Genomic DNA, 17,341 nt, shown 5'->3' on the forward strand with positions numbered 1-17,341 from the left:
TTTAGCACTCTGAATTTTTTTTTTAATTGAAATTATAAATACTCTGTTTTTTAAAAGATTCTAAATCTGAGAATTTGAAGTAGCATACACATTTTTACATAGCAATTTTCAGCTTAAAAGCAGCTTGCTTTCTAGTGAAATAAAGCTATTCGATAAACGGACACCAGCAGCTAAAACACACCAACCAAAATACTCTGTAAAAATTACTAAAAATGTCTCTGCTAAGCCAAGAGATGCTGTTATACATCAGACAACAAACATAATTTCTTTGATAAACTTACTAAACTTCCCACCATGTCTACAGAAGTGTTCCAGCATCCACAAGATAGCAGTCCATAGCTCTTTTCAGTGTGATAAATAGTGCCATAAAAACTCTTGTAATGATTTTATTCAAGCATACTGGTATGGTGCTGATACGGTCAATTGCATTTTTTAATAATGAGCAAATATAACAATTCACCATAAGCCCTCCAAAGTAGTATAAATGCATCTGCTTTGCTATATGAACCAGTTACACCTAAGTATTGACGATAAATAAAAAAGTAATAAAAAAAAATGTTCATCAAATACCGTACACAGGAAAATATAGCTTGAAGCTAGATTTTAAAAATATTTCAAATAAATGAGTGAGCAAACAACTCCCCAAAGGAAAAAATGAATCAAGTCCAGAATGAAAGCAAATTCACCCACCCATGTAACTACTTTGTGGGCAACCTCTCTGACAGGTTATTCCAAGCTATGTCAGCTGCCTTAGATTTTCATCACTGCTATAGGTCAGAAGGCAAACTAAAAGCAATAATAAAGATCTAAAGGTCTCAACATACTATTTGGTCATGCTTTTCTTCTGTATTTTCATCCACTGCCATCCACCTTATTCAGGTTCAGGGCTAAGTATTCCTCTCAGTCTAATATTAAGAGATTTTTCTATTTTTATCTGAAGTAGGTACCAATAGAAGGTTCATATGGATGGGAAATGCAGTGGAAGAGATGCTGTTATCAATGCTTCCATTAGGGTTGTCAATGCTCCTACACAGAGCACCAAAGCAGGTAGGTAGCCCTTTGCACAAGGGAATGTGTCTGTTTAAGATAGTACATGCTTCAAAATGTACACTAAAGGCAGGGTTCTGATCCCTGCTCTCCATACAGAGAGCATCATAAAGCAAAACAGCCTTCCTTGTCAGGGCTCAGTAAGACTACTGAGCATGGCCAGCAGGTCCAAGGAAGTGATTCTGCCCCTGTACTCAGCACTGGTGAGGCCACACCTCGAGTCCTGTGTCCAGTTCTGGGCCCCTCAGTTTAGGAAGGATATCGAGGTCCTGGAGCAGGTCCAGAGAAGAGCAACCAGGCTGGTGAAGGGACTCCAGCACAGATCCTATGAGGAGAGGCTGAGGGAGCTGGGGCTGTTCAGCCTGGAGAAGAGGAGGCTCAGAGGAGACCTCATCACTCTCTACAACTCCCTGAAAGGAGGGGGTAGCCAGGGGGGGGTTGGTCTCTTTTCCCAGGCAACTCTCAGCAAGACAAGAGGGCACGGTCTCAAGTTGTGCCGGGGGAGGTTTAGGTTGGACATTAGAAAGAATTTCTTTACTGAGAGGGTGATCAAGCATTGGAATGGGCTGCCCAGTGAAGTGGTGGATTCTCCATCCCTGGAGATATTTAAAAAGAGACTGGATGTGGCACTCAGTGCCATGGCCTGGTAACTGCAGCAGTAGTGGATCAAGGGTTGGACTTGATGATCTCTGAGCTCCCTTCCAACCCAGCCAATTCTATGATTCTATGATACTACTGAAGTGGATGAAAACTGCAATTTATTTCCACACGAACAAGACTGCACACATCTTCACAGAACACTCCTTACAGAAGTCTTGCTATGCGAGGAAGAAGAAACTGGAGTCTTTCAGATACAGCCTGACAACAAACCTCCACACTTGTAGAAATTATAGCAGCCTGAGAAGGACAAAGTGTCTCTCTTGACTTAGGCCTCTTCTATATCGTAACACACTTGATGCCTTTATATAGGAAACAAAAGAGTGCACTGGAGAAGGGAAGTTCAGGCATTATACATTAACTGTGCACATTTCTGAGTATGAAACACATGTTCAGGAAGATGTTTGGTTAACCTGGCACACTGCACATGTACGGTGCCATCCTCCTGCACAGCCATGGGTGCAAACTTCCTTAGCTTGCATCTTTCAGGAGAATCACTGCCCTATGGCAGCACTCACAGAGGCTTTTGGTGCATTTGGTGCTGAGTCAGACAAGCAGCAGGCTGTCCTGGAGTCAACAAGATTCAGATACAGCTTCTGGCAGGAAGATAACATCAAAGTTTCATTTGGGACCTCAGTGTTACTTCCATATTAAGGGCTTCAAAGATACTCAAATGGTGGGAGACACTGAAAACAGCTTCCAAGTCATGAGAATCCCTGGCAAGCTAGAAAGCCTGCAGTGGCCTCTTATCCCAGAATACCTGACTTTTGCTTGGAGAGATGAAGTCACTGTAGCAGACAGTGGTACCATGGAAATGAACTTCCCAGGGAAGAACCTTCGCCAGGTTTGCACTAGGTTTCCCAAGGTTAGCATGAGTGAAGAACTTCAATTACATAAACCAAGGCAACATCAAAATGGCAGGCTGAGAGTGTCTTTATAAAACTCAAATGTACTTAGCTCTGTGCACAGACACAGATTCAGTCCACTGCATGGAGATGCCCTAAGGAGTAACTGGAAAGATCTGCCTTCCACTTTTTCACAGCTCAGTATGCCCCAGTCTGCATTATAATATCTTCTGTAGTTGCAGATTCATGGACTAGTTTAGGTTTGACCTCCTGAGATCATGCAGTTCAACCTCCAGGTCAAAGCAGGGGTAGCTTTCAATCTAGATCAGATTGTTCAGGGCTGAGCCCAGTCAAATTCTGCATGTCTCCAAGGATGGAGATTTGACACCCTCTCTGGGCACTTGCTCCAGTGTTTCAGTACCCTCATTCCAAAAAAGATATTTCTTTATGCACAGTCAGAATTACCTTTTTTGCAGACTGTGACTGATGATTATTCTCCTTTCAATTTGCAGCTCAAGAGGCAGGAACTGCACTGCAGGTACACAGTAATCTACTCTTCTGGGAAGTTCCAGAAGACTTACAGTGCTAAGTTATACCAAATAGAGAACAGATTGAGAAAAAAAAACCCAACAACATAATGCTGCTTTCCACAAAAGTGTGTCAAAGTACAGACATAAATAAACTGCTGTGAAAAGTCATAATCTGGAAAGTTTGCTGTTTGAAGATTGCTGCCTGTACAGTAGAACTCTATTTCTTACTTAAAAAAAGCTTTGGTGTGTGCTCTAAAATCTCTTTTTTGGTTCTCCTCTGAATCTGTATTACCAAATGGCTTTTCTGCAGCAGGTCAAGTTGCCTCATCCTCACCCACAGCAGGAACCCTTACTGGATGGATGTGGCTCAGCTACTTTCTACTACTGTTTTCCTGTTGCATTTTTTGTGAGCATGAGGCAAGCCTCGCATGTGTGTTTGTGGAGAACAGTCTGCATATTCTGTTTTTTCCAATCCAGGCTCAAATAATCCAATACCCAAGATGTGAACAAACACTGAAGTCTGACCTTCACATAAGCTTATGGATATGAATCTTATGGGTATGGATCTTATGGATAAAAAATCAGAGAATCATAGAATTTTCAGGGTTGGAACAGACTTTTAAGATCATCTAGTTCCAGCCCCCCTGACATGGGAAGGGACAGCTCCCACTAGATCAGGTTGCTCAGAGCCCCATCCAGTTTCCACCACCTCTCTGGGCAACCTGTTCTAGTGTCTCACCAGCCTCATGGTGAAGAACTTCCTAACATCTAATCTAAATCTACCCTTCTCTAGTCTGAATCCATTCCTCCTAGTCCTATCAATACCTGACATCCTAAAAGTCCCTCACCACCTTTCTTCTAGGAGTGGAATAGAACTAGAAAGAAAATTAAGTGACAGCTAAAGGAAATATGATCAGGCATATGCCATGGGTCTAAAACTAGAACTTCATTCTTCAGTATTAGAGTTAAGTTAACTGACCTGTGAGTCTTTCCAGAACATCAAATCCATGTTTCAAAGCAATGATATCAAGAAAAGACACTGTGCCGTCTTCAAACCTAAAGAACGGAACAAATCAGCATGGTAAACAAATCATGCAGCTAAAATGCATTTAAATTTCTTTTGAGAGTTATTAATGTATAGTTAGTGCATCTAGCTTGCAGAGTGGAAGCTCTTCCCTTAGGGATTCATCTTCTTGCCATGTAGTGTCCTGTGAAGCAAAAATGTATTCTTCAAAGCTAGAGGTTCATATGAACAGTTGCCTGAATAGATTAAGTGGTATTTTTCCCTGCATGGGCTACTTCTGAGGTTTGGATTCCTAGAGCAATGGGTATGAGTTATGCCTTATGGCAGTATGTCATAAAATCCCAAGTTGTCCTTTAACAGCATCAGAAGATGTCAGGAAGAAGGCAGTAAGGTAGGTGGAGACGTGGTGTTTGCCCCACATTGAAGTGATTATATCTAGGACAGTTGACTGTGAGGATGAGACCTTCCCTGGGACCTGATGTTCCTCGAATCTTTCTCAGAAAAAGCTGATAATGTTCATACTGAAAAATTACTGGAGAACATGGAACACAAGAGTGGTCCACTTGGGCAAAAGTACTTTATATGCACACACAACAGACAAGAAAATGGGGGATTACTTTCTTTTGCTGGATGTACCATTTTACATAATGCATGTCAAAAGCTTTTGGTGCCAGAATTAAATATGTATTGTGAAAAGGCTCAGAGGTTAAAAATGTCAAACTTCAAATGCTTTTCCTGTAATGAAATAAACCTCAATAGAAGAGTATAATAACTCTCACTTCTACAGTGATTTTTTCTTACTTACTTTTTATTTCATTTTGTATAGTTATCAAATAATTTAAACACTGCAAATGACACTGTCAGCTGAGGGGCATATAAAGCTTCCAAAAATTTCAGTGAAGTTCCACACAAAAGAGTAATGTAAGAGTATTGTGTATATATGGTAACATGTTGAGCTGGGATGAAATAAGACAGAGCAAATAATTATAAACCAGGGGGTAAGAGAAAAGTCGTGGACTACTACAAGCATGAATGGCCCAAAAGAGACCATATGCTCATATATTTCAACACAACTTAGGTGAAAGACTCCTTCTTAGAAATTTCTGAATCTTCCCTAGCAATAACTAACAGAAAAGTTTATTGCTCCTGAGCTTGAGGGAAGAAACCTTGCTGTTTGTCAGTGATGACATTTAAAATGGCCACTTGTGAATTGAAAGAGACCTGACAGAAGGAATATTTTCACAGAGACTTTTGGACCAGCATCTGAGGGAAGCAATACTCTATCCAAAAAGCAAAAAAAAAAAAATTGGAGGCAGAGAAAGCAGAAAAGATAAGGCAGAGGCTAAAAGTGGTTTTGGAATTAAATGCAGAAAAACATTAAAAATTTGCACTGGCTGCAAGAAATGTCACAGTGGTCCCACATGGCTGACAAGGAGAGATTACAGAAAGGATCCATAAGGGCACACTGACCTGCCCTGCTCAGTTACTGGAAATGGCTTACAAACCAAATAAAACATAGGGAACTAAAGACCGGAGCAGAGAGACTGGAACTGAGCCCATCAAGATGACTGCACAGCCCCCAACAATCTTCTCATTATCAGAATTGAAAGACCAAAGGTGTCAGCTTAGGTCCTCAGAGACCTCTGTATCTTTCTTATAGTCAAAAGTAAAGTGAAATCTGTGTTTCTGTTTATAATATGTGATTATTTACTTAGCAAACAACAACGGTACATCTATTACAAAGCAACAGAACAGATGTATGAACCACATCACTGTTCTAAGAACTTAAAAAATTTTTACAAAAATAAACCAGAGCCTAGGAATCTCTTTCCATTCAGAAAAAAAGAAAGCAAACACAATTAGGATATTTTTGGTCAAAGTGCAGATGCATCCTGCAGATCCACTGTAGATGCATTCTGCGTTGTTTTGTCAGCCCTGAGTAATATATTCTTTCTGAATCACCAAAAAATTGCCTGATGGGAGCTCCAGTGCAAGAACCAGAAGCCATAAAATATAATGGAAAATAATACTAAAAATGTTTGCTTAATGATATGGACAAGTGTCTCTTTATACAATTAAGATATGGACATTTGCAACATTCCTCTTATATTTTGTATGCTCATATGGCCCTCTATATTTCTATATTACCAGATTTCCATTTCTGATAAAGAAAGCACTAATATTTTGTTATTCCTAGAATATGTATATTTGCACTACTTGACTCTCACGTGTATTCATATTTACTGAACACCTGATGTGCAATTTCATGTGAAGCTTTCACCCCCTATTACCAGCCATTGAATGGATTATTTTGCTTTGTTCCCAGAAAAATGTGGAAGAATCATCTGCATGTTCTATATCTAGCAAATGTATACATTCAGATATTTAGCAAATTAAGCCAACAAATTGTTACAGCAATTTTTTCTTACTACCACAGCAAAGCATGATGCTACGAAGGGCAGCTATACCCCTCTTGGGTCTCTCTCCCAGCATATTTAACTGTATTTAGGACTGAGAGCAAACGTGTTCCTTGCATGGCAAAACTTTACCCTCCAAAGGCTACTTTTCTGTTTGATGCAATTGATACTTCAAATAGATTGTATCCCCACTCAGTGGCAGTTCGATGTTAGTATAATCAGTTTAGGATGAAGTTAATTTGAATGCTGGCCTAGAGGCCATTTCCTGAAGTAATAAAGGTTTTGTAACTGATGATGTATAAAGGCTATTCTATAAAGGCTACTACTGCAGAATGCCAGCCCAAGAATCAAGCAGCTTACTTCTCTTATCTAGTTCATATTATAATTGATCCCACATAATCACATCTGGGATGAGATCAATTGCTTAGCTGACTGTGTTTATGAGAAGCTGATAGCATTTCACACCAACCTGCTATCTGACAGACTGGTTAAACAGCTTGTGGAATAACAAAAACCAGAGCAGCCTGCCTAATTCTATCAAGGACTCATGAAGCTGATGAGCTGCTCTTCTTTTCCAATTCACACAAGACACTGGTTCTAGAAGCTACAATTTTTTGAGTCACAAGAAAAAAAATTTGCTTACAAAGTTCCACCTTTTGGATCTTCCTAAGGACGGAGATAGGCTAATCTTTCTTTAGATTCTTGTTCATTTGGTTGTTGTGAGATTCTCTGCTAGGCTTCTGAATACAAATATTATTTTCTAAAGCCACCAACCCACAGTGCACGGCAACTGAAACATGGAAGAAAACAGAGTCTTGGGAAGTTTGAATTTGTCCTCTCCTTAGCTGGTCAGCTTTACTTAAAGGTATGAAGACAGGAGTCCATGGCCTGAAGAGTTGTGATTGGAAACAAAGTGCTTAAGGACTAAACAAATAACACATTTTAAAAAGAAGACTTCTGAGTAAAATTTGGTGGAAGAGGAAAATATTACCCTGGAGCTGGGCAGCATTGACTTAAGTCAGGAGTACAAAAGGGCTCTCAAGGCCTATCAGCCAGCACTAAGGTGGCAAAGTTTATTGCATAATGCGAGTTATTTGGCATATGGAAAGTACACAAAGCACAGCTTTTAAGTGTTTTGGGTGGATGCACTTGCCTCTGGACTGTGGGAGGGCAAACCAGCTTAGCTAGCAGCTAAGAGATTCAGTTGGTATTTTTCAATTCATTTGCTGAATAAATCCAGAAACAGAGCCAATTCACGTGTGCAATTTCTGTCCAAAACACAGCCGAAGGCTCCGAAACTTTGATAAAAATCCCATAGCAAGGTCAAAAATAATCCTGCTCATTTGAGAGCATTGCTGAGTCAGGGCAAAGTGCACTGAAGGAGCGTGGAAGGGAACATCACTGTCTGCCAGCTTCCGACTCTCCTTTACTCCAGGGTAATGGCTTCATTTGGGTCAACTGAGCATAAGTCACTCCTGAGTTTCTAAAGCAAGTAAAAGTGAAACCAAATCCACAGAGAAAGCATATTTCTTGAATAAGCTGCTTCTCTTTTCTTTCTTTCTAAACACTCCTCAAGAGTGGAGCTGCCCTTTGAAGTGCGATGTTACACAAGTTCCTTTCATCTTTTCAATTCATTTATTTTCATCTAATTAAAAAGTACAACAATACAGAGTGCTTCTTGGTATGCATATAAAAGTAGTTCATTCAGATCCTATTTTTCATCTCTATGATACTCCTTATCACCTCCACATGAAACAACTGTCTTGGCAAATTTAATTTTTACATTTTATACATTTAACTGTTTATTCTGTATTAATATTTGTTGTAATTACAGCAGCACCAAGGGTATACAATGCCAAATTTATGGCTGTAGAACAAACTGTTTTCAGCCATATTCATGTTCTTAGGTTAATAATTGCCATCTCTGATATTAGCAGGGGAATGGACCTTAATTGGCCTCACTGCTTTTCAACATCAAAAACCAAGATCTGGAAAATGAGATGTATTTGTTTTGCTTCTCTTTAGCTTAAAATACATCATTATTGCTCTACAAAACCTTTAGGGCCCTGGACTGCTCTTCAGCACATCTATCAACTCCTCCTAAGAGAAAGTTCTCAGGCATCTTTCCAGGATGTCTGTGGGCCTGCAGACAACACACTCCTCTCAGTCTGGCTTCATCTCCCACAGGTGATACTCTTCATTTTTAGCAATATGCCACTTAACCATGGTCACATTAACACCAATAACTGTATTTTAAGGCAGCATCATGCGAGATGTTGCATTTATCTGTGGGCATTTTGATCTTCTACTAGTGAAGCCTTTAGAAGAGGATCTGATCCCAGACCACTAATCTCAGGTACACACTCACTTCAGAGCGAATAGCTTTGTTTCACATCGTGGATGCCACGGAAGCAAGTAAATAAAATTAGGAGATAGCCTGTTGTAACAAGTATGTACATTATCATTAAAGTATGCTTTTATTATAAGCCAACTTTTGCAAACTGCCTGCACAGGAGCATGCTATAGTAAGCCAAGAATATAAATTCTAGCAGGGCAGTAAGAAATTACAGACTTCAGAATGAGACACCTACTCTTACCACTTCAGCAACTCCTTTTAACCTCTGTTAGCTGTATATTACATGTTCATGAGCAATGATTGATTCTCACACAATGAAAGAAGGCGGCTTACCCAGTGCCCCAACAAGTGGACAAGCTACTCATGGAGGAGAAAATTGAATTAATAAATCAATCAATTCATTTTTATCCCTCAAATGTTTCTGCATTTCTCCCTTATGTGCAAGTTAGTGAATTTGTAGCTCCTAACTTTACCTGCTACCTGTATCTAGAAAACTCTTCCCTTTTTGGACTGAAAGGTTAGCAGTCCTTGAGACTGTTACTCAAATCACTTTGAATGACACATGCTGATTTTGCAGACCATAAGCTGCTCAGGGCTCTGCCTTCAGTAAAAATCACACTTTTCACAAATATGCATCACAATTAGTTTAAGCTGCATGCATTTTTAAAACAAAATAGATTACTCCTAATAATATAATTTCTACAATTAATGTTTTACAACATATTTTTTAAAGTGTTAAAACAAGAGCTTTGCCCATAAGCATTTAAATCATGCAACAGGTAAGTTACATTTCAGGTATAACATACTCCTTTCCACCTACTCCCCTATATGGGGCCTCCAAAGTCAAAGAATAATAAAACTACTTTTTTTTTCCCCACCGGAAGAACCATTTGTTACACAAACTTGCACTGCATTTGTCTATGGCCAAAGGTTCCCTCCCAGTGTCACAAAACAGGCCAATGTAGTATGTTTGCATAGACAGGGAGAAGAAACAAAATAATCTTTCTCTTTAAAACTCCATCATACACAGGTGTATATCCTTGAGATACACCAAACATTGTGAGAAAGGATATTTTTTGAGATTTCTTAAATGTAAGTCTTCGAGAATATGAGGCCTGCTGGTTCACTTGCCTCAAAGAAAAACATGTTAAACTATCAGCTAGTTAGCTTGCAATTTATACTTATTTATCTTAACTTGTAACTAATTAATGTCAACAAGAAGTCCATTAGGGTGCATTCAGTGGGAGCAAGTGTATTGCAAATGATTTCTGCATCTGTCTCAGTGTTTAACATTTGATAGGCATTATTCTCCCATGATTAAAGATCTATCATCCAAATGTTCACACCTCTGCTTCCCCATGGGAAGATAAAAAGCAGGTATAACCCCAAGTAATAGTTCAAGTGAGCAATCTGCAAAGTATATTTGCATAAACCGTTAACTGATCGGTTATGAGTAATGAATCATTAATAAATATTCACAGCTCTTTCTTTGATTTTCTCCTTAGGATGAAAGAAAGGATGAGAGACATTCTGGAGATAAATTTTTCATGTACAATAATCTGACCAGCTGTAATCATTTGTCCATGTTCAGCGTAAACATATTTGTTTATTTCCTTATGAAGACTGAGATGAAATCTTTCAACTCTAAGCAGGTGCATTTGGGGGTAAAGAATAACTTCGTAAAGAGCTGCTAAAGACAGATTTAAAATCTGGCAGGCAAAAAAAAATGGTTCAATTTGATCATGAATTTATTCTTAAAAATCCACACATAAAATTACTCCTCTCTAATCATGTGAGCCAGTGAGACAGACCCAGATCAATGACCTCAGATAATGTTAGCAGTAACAGATAAGAGAGAAAAATTGCTATGATTGCTTTCCAACGAGAGGGCTCCATTTTACAGAAAGGTTTGCGTCTCAAAGCAGGAGCACAAGCCTTATTTCCACTGCAGGCAAAAGCAAATCCAGCAACACTTTTGAGCACTTTATTTCCTCATTTGCGAGAGGGTGAAAAGACTTCTTTCATCCCATCCCAAAAGCTTCTTTCTCTAGCAATAAAAACGCAGTCCAGACTTAATTTTCTGAGGCAATGTATACCAAAGATTAGCAAAATCCATTGGGAGCTGTGAAGGAAAACAGGTTCTTCACTATTAAGATCATCATGTTAAACCATTCCATACTGAGCCACCATTTGGGTCATATTGTTTTTAATTCATGGCAACCTGAAAACTTAAGAAGCCCAAATCTTCATAATCTTGTTGAGACAGAGCCTCGGAATGCTCATGACAGCGATACCACAAAAAAAAAAAAGAAGGTGGGGGAGAAAGGGTTCTCAACAGAAATGAACCTTTTTGCTGGAAGGCAGGAAAAAATAAAAAGAAATAGGGACTCTTCATCTTTCTCCATCACTGTCTATTCTATTAGTTTTCCAACTAAAAAGAAATAAAGTTCCAATCTATACTGTTCTGATGCAGCTACAAAACAATCTAAACCAAAAGTCACAGGAATAGGAGCGCTTCTTGCAAATTTTGCTTTCAATATGACTCAGGGCTGCACAGAATCTCCCCTCCCAGATGTCAGGTCTTGATAAATTACAGTGAACTGTCAGGTCCAGATCTCCTGTTGCTGCAAATCAGGGAAGCATTGGAGACATCACTGCCCAGATGGACCCTGTACCACACGTCCACACAGCAGCTGCCTTCATGGGAAACTGCACTTCTTAGCATCTTTCCGCTCATCACTAACTCAGATAAAGCAGAAGCAAGAAATAATTTTCTTTTTTATGAAGTGGAATGAGTATAAAGTGGGTGTCAGACATCTTCATGCATATGCTGAATAATTAATAGCTGTCAGCAAGAATATAATGTTACCAACATTTGTTGTCTTTTCCTTCTGATGCGAATGTGCACCTGTGTGTAACTGCCTGTAGCTGGTGGCATATGCCAACTACAAGAAGTAACAAGTAAGTATTAAGCAGCTAAATGAAGTTTAATGTATGATATATGTAACAACAACACCCGGTGTATCCAGAAAGGCTGTCAGCTTGGTATCAGTGGCATAATTAAATTACTGCTATAAAACAATGTAGGTTCAGAATAAGGTCTGATTATCTAGTTTGCATTTTGAGACATTTGTGATAAAAATAAAATTGTCATAGCACAAGGAGAAAGGACTAATACAAGGAAAACTTCAGCTAACAAGGCACTCTAAGGGATACATGCAACTTTTTAAGGCAGTAGGGCTGCAGCCAACAGAGACCTTCATGAGGAAAAGAACATATCCTTTCTGTCCCACTCCTACATTTGAAAAAAAAAAATAATTACATAGTAAGACATGCTACACCAAAACAGGTACATCAATTGTTTTACTGCAAAACCTACCAGGACATTTTTCCACTTTGGAACTGCAGAACCATTATAATATGTAGAACTCTTCCACTGTGTATTTGTTTGTTTCATTTTCCAGCATCATTATGAGACGTACTAAAACTTGACACTACCCTCTGAGGTCAACTGTTAACATTTTATACATGAGAATAAAGAAGCTGAAGAAGTTACTTTTCCAAAGAGCTGCTCTGACTCATTTCCCAGTCTTTGCTAGGAAATCAGGAGTTATCATATTTCCAGAAAAGTGAACTCACAACAGTCATTCTGAATTAGCAAATACTCCTAATTTCTTAGTGTTTTAAATAGTCTGCTGCTTGTACTGGAGCAAACCAAGAACTCTTTCCATACAATTTATCCTGCTCTTCAACAGAAGGGCAATCATGAAGAAGACACCAGGAATATGACATGCCCATGTTATCAACAAAGGTACCTGCTTTAGCCTCCACAGGTGTCCTGGACCTGCACTGGTAAGGTTCGTAACTGGTGGAAGTTCTAGAGGTCTTCCAGTAATCTAAATGCAGAAGAAAGGATCACCTCAACTAACAATACCTTCAAGGACTCCAGAAAATTCTGGCATGTTACCTGGTGTTGCTAATGCTTTCAGCAGGGAGCACAGAGTGATGACTCCTGCCCACGGCTTTGACAGGGAACAGGATGAATCAGGTATATAAGGACACAGAGAGGTAAAGAAACAGCAAAAGGTGAGGTATATGTGCATCAGTAGAGAAAGAAAATGTTTTTGTAGTAATTGAAGCAGTTGTTATGTAAGTTGTATCATCCCAGCTATCATCCAAGTAGAGAACAGGAAAACAAGTGGGTGAAAGTATGTGGGCTACAAAACAGAGAGGCCTCTGAATTACATTTCACATTACCATGGGGTACAAAAATAATCACAAATAGAAAAAGTGCTAAGGAATAAACACAGAAATAAGAAAGATGGCAACAAAGAAAATAGAGAACTGTTTTGAATTGAAATATCTTTGATGATTTTTTCAAAACAAGCAGGACTGGTAGCTGAGATTCCACTACAGGCTATGTAGCTATGCAGAAAAAAACATTTTTGGGTAACAACAGATTCATTTCTATCACTCTCACGGAAATAAATACTATCTTATGTTTCCTACAAGAAAAACCAAGATAACAGAAATGGTTGAGTTCAGTCAGCACTCAAGATCATAAACAAAACAAAACCTGCTACAAATAAAATAATTATCTGAAAAATGGCTTTTAAAAACAGTTACATGATACAAGATGGAAGACTTTGAAAGATAAAAACCCTGGCGAGAGGGAAAAAAGTTTACATGGCACAGATAACTAAGAAACCTCAAATGAGGTTTTCAGTCTAATTGGGGCAATATGAGATATTATTGCTATCACGTGGTCAGGAAAACTAGCTGAAGTGATCAGACACTTAAACATAGAGAACACCTAAGACTACTTGAAGTTAAGAATCAAAAATGCATGGAACTTGCATCCCAAAATACTGAAAAAAAAAAAAAAAAAAAAAAAAAAAAAAAAAAAAAGTTTCGAAGAGAGATTTTAGCACTGCTTATAAAAGCTGAGAAACAATCATGAAGTGTTGCTCAGCAAAGTACTGTTAGAAAGAACAGGAATGAAGTGAGATTTCCCAAGAGCCAAGCCCTGACAGAGCAAATTAAAGTGAACAGAAAACTATTGTTCATATAAAGGCAAAGGAAAATATGAATAACATATAATAACATATGATGAAATAAGGAATATAAATAAAAACCAAAGGACAGTGTCTGTTATTTAATAAGCAAAGAGTTGGAAGAGGAACAAGGGCCTGAAAACTAAATAAGTGCTTGGCTTCATATTTAACAAGGACTCTGATGAAAAACATAGGTCAGAACAGGGTGACTCATGGCAGAAAATGTGTGGAAAGTGTGAAAATTGTAGTTATTGCAGCTGGTGCAGAAACTCACTTCAAAGGCTTTAACACAGTGTGTGAACACTGTGTACTTCAACACAGGCAGACAGAAAAATTATGTCCCAGAATAGTAAGAAATTGGCATGAAATACTCTTAAGTCCAATAACATAGGCTAGAAAACAAATTTGTCAAATCAAGGATGGAAAACAGAAAACACATTTATACTAAAGAAAGGGAAACACACTGATTCAGGCAATGACACATCTGTTACCTTGATCTCAGTGTTATGTATGTTCTGAAAACAAATTCTGAATGAAAGGACAATCACATGAGTAAATAAAATCATGTTCAAATACACCATGGACTGTGCCAATGGAAAGTAAAGCCCAGAGAGGCTGTTCTTTTAAGAGCTCACTATTTTTCTAGGCAAATGCAGAACTAATTTATCAGGATTTATTACCTCTAGTGCTGTATGAGAAGTTATTACAAAGTAAGGATTGTTTGAAGAGTGCTAAAATAGGGTAAGACGTTGTGCTGAAAGGGGACCTATTAAGCTAGGAAAAGGTTACCTGTTTAGTTGCTTGAGCACTGGTTTTGGGACAAGTATCTCTTCAGAAGTCTCTCTTTAGACAAATATCTCTTTTAGTAATGATTTTGGCATAAAAGATAGGAATGTGAAGATAAAACAGACTCTTAAAGTGAAATCTGGAGACTAAATGCAGATGATGGGGCTGTACAGTGTTCGCAGTAAGAAATGTATAATATGGGAAACCCTAAAACCAGACACAAGATTAAGTGTATAATATTCTATAATGTATGTTAAGTACATCATTGTGCATAAAGCCTGCTATGCAGTTAGGGACCACTGACAACTTCAGCCATGGACTGCAGGAGTGTCTTCTGAAACATCAGATTTATTAGTTAATCACATCAGGTATCAGTCGCCAGCATGACAGACAAGAAAACATGCTAGGATTTAAAGAAAAATATTAACACCATTAATAAAGTTCTGATGCAATGTTCTGTGGCATTCTGTGTATGATCAGAGAAAAGGAAAGCTCATCTTATGAAAGTGTTCAGTTCATTTAGTATGGAATGCAATTTCATGCAATGAATGTGTAACAGTAGAATTTCTCTTGGTAGTTCCAGAGATGGAAGAGGAGGGTAGTAACCAGAGGGGAAAAAGAACTGTTTAAGCTACAGGACAAAATGCAGATAAATGACCAGACTGACCAAAGGGCAATACAGACTGCAAATTAGAAGTCTTGTATTCATCAAGATACGAGATTATAGAACAATTTTCCAACAGGAGTGGCAGGAACAAAAGAAAACCAACACACTTTCCCTTTCCTATGCCAAAGCCCTGTCTCTTCATTCTGCACAGGGCTCAATACAAAGGATTATATAGTGTTGGTGTCTTTGACAGCAAACAGATTGATAACGTAACCCAGACTGTTTTTGTCCCTCCTAAGCATCCAATAAACAAAGATGCCAAAATAACAACTTTATGAAACTGCATATGAAAATTCCATAAATACAGAAATTTGTAATTTTGGGAAACTCTGAAAACCCTGCAGTCACCTCTCTTGATACACCTCTGATGCAGTCTGTTCCACTCCAAACTCAATTAAGGTGCACTGCCCTTAGCAGCATCAGTTGTATAAAGATATTACTGAGAGAAGAGAAAAAAAATGCACTTACTAACAGCTTTTTTTTTTTTTTTTTTTCCTTATAAATCTTCATGCATGGTCAACGAGCCTGATAGTACAACTTATTGACTAGTTCCATATGTCTCCATTAAGGATGTTCTCTGGTGATAGGGGTGAGGAACAGAAAGACAGTTTTATTTAGATTAATTGTCATAGAAGTAACAGGTGATCTCAACAGCTGTATGATTTTATAAAATTATGTTAACATGGTAAAAAAGAAGATACCCAGTTGGATTAATGTTTTTTTTCCATAAAAGTTCAGAAATTCTCTTTCCCTCTATCATATTAGACTCAAAAGACTAACCAAGAAAAGAAAATTTTACGGTGACATTGTAAAACTCTGTTCGAAAAACTCAATATGCACCAATACAGTAAGTCATCTATTCTCTCTTATCAGTAACAGGACTTTGAAAATTTAGCTCCCAATGAGTGTATAGTCCTCCTGGTTGGAAATCTGTTGGGTTTTTGTGTATGCTATGGAGTGCAAAATAGTAAGTACAAGACAAAATGGCTTCAGGTTTCACAGAACCACACAGAAAAATAGGTATGTTCTCTACCAAAAGCCCACCAGAGAAGAGCTTCTCAAATCTTACCAACTGAAGGCTAACCAGGGTTGAATTTAAATTACTTACTCTTACCCTACTTTGACATTTCAGGTGCAATACATATTTTAGGGATATAATTGAGGTCTGTAAAATAAAAGGCAGTGCAGATGTCTGGTATGAGTAGAAATATCCAATGAAAGAACCAGCTGAGTACTGATTCTTCAGACTTGCAGACCACTGGAGAGAACTGAGTATGGCAGAAAGCAGGTAGCTCTGCAGGCAGGGAATTCATAATAACATACAGAGGGAACCTATAATCATATTGTATGCTTAGTACTATACAAGTCATAGTAAGTAATGAAGCACTAAGCAAAAAGAAGGTAACAAACCTTAGGAAGGTAACAAACAAAGCAAAAGAGAATTCAGATTGACTCGACACAGGCTCTGAATAAGCCAAAAGTGCACTGAAATGTTGCATCACAACACAATGGTAAAAAGGACACAGCATTACCAGCCCCAGCTTGGTTGCCAGATTCTCAAAACTTCCCACTACAAAAGAAAAAAAAAAAAAAAAAGTTTGCATTAACAGAACGGGAGGTCCTCAACAGCCGAAAATTTCCCCAGTGTAAAACAAATATGAATCTGGAGAGAAAAAGATACATGGAGTTGCCATTCACAAATACTGCATACAATTTTTAGGGAAATACAGGAACTATAGTAGTATGAAGCTTATGATACCACTATCCATAGTTTTTGTGATTGGAGGAATCCATTTAGTTCCAAGTCTAGTTTCTGTGTCAAAGAGCAAAAAACCTGAATTTCATACAGCAGTCTCGCACGTCACCTTAAAATGATAAAACCAGTCACTGCAAAGTTTTGCCTTCAAAATAATTATTTACATAATGAATTCCAAATATATTTAATTTATGTTAATCTC

The 17,341-nt window shown here is 38.2% G+C and overlaps 1 protein-coding gene and 1 long non-coding RNA gene across 3 annotated transcripts in view; one reads left to right on the plus strand and one right to left on the minus strand.

The window, feature by feature from the left end:
- Positions 1–17,341, minus strand: part of MOCOS (molybdenum cofactor sulfurase) — a 219,108-nt gene that overhangs the window by 97,235 nt on the left and 104,532 nt on the right. For both annotated transcript variants that reach the window (XM_071736830.1, XM_071736829.1), the window contains exon 5: positions 4,059–4,135. In XM_071736830.1, the coding sequence (XP_071592931.1) occupies positions 4,059–4,135 (77 nt within the window). The remainder of the gene's footprint in view (positions 1–4,058; positions 4,136–17,341) is intronic.
- On the plus strand, positions 2,483–3,250 carry LOC139793729 (uncharacterized). Its single transcript, XR_011724753.1, has 2 exons — positions 2,483–2,569; positions 3,062–3,250. It is a non-coding gene; the product is annotated as an uncharacterized lncRNA (long non-coding RNA).

This window comes from Heliangelus exortis, chromosome 2 (assembly GCF_036169615.1).
Source record: "Heliangelus exortis chromosome 2, bHelExo1.hap1, whole genome shotgun sequence".
NCBI classification, from domain to species: domain Eukaryota; kingdom Metazoa; phylum Chordata; class Aves; order Apodiformes; family Trochilidae; genus Heliangelus; species Heliangelus exortis.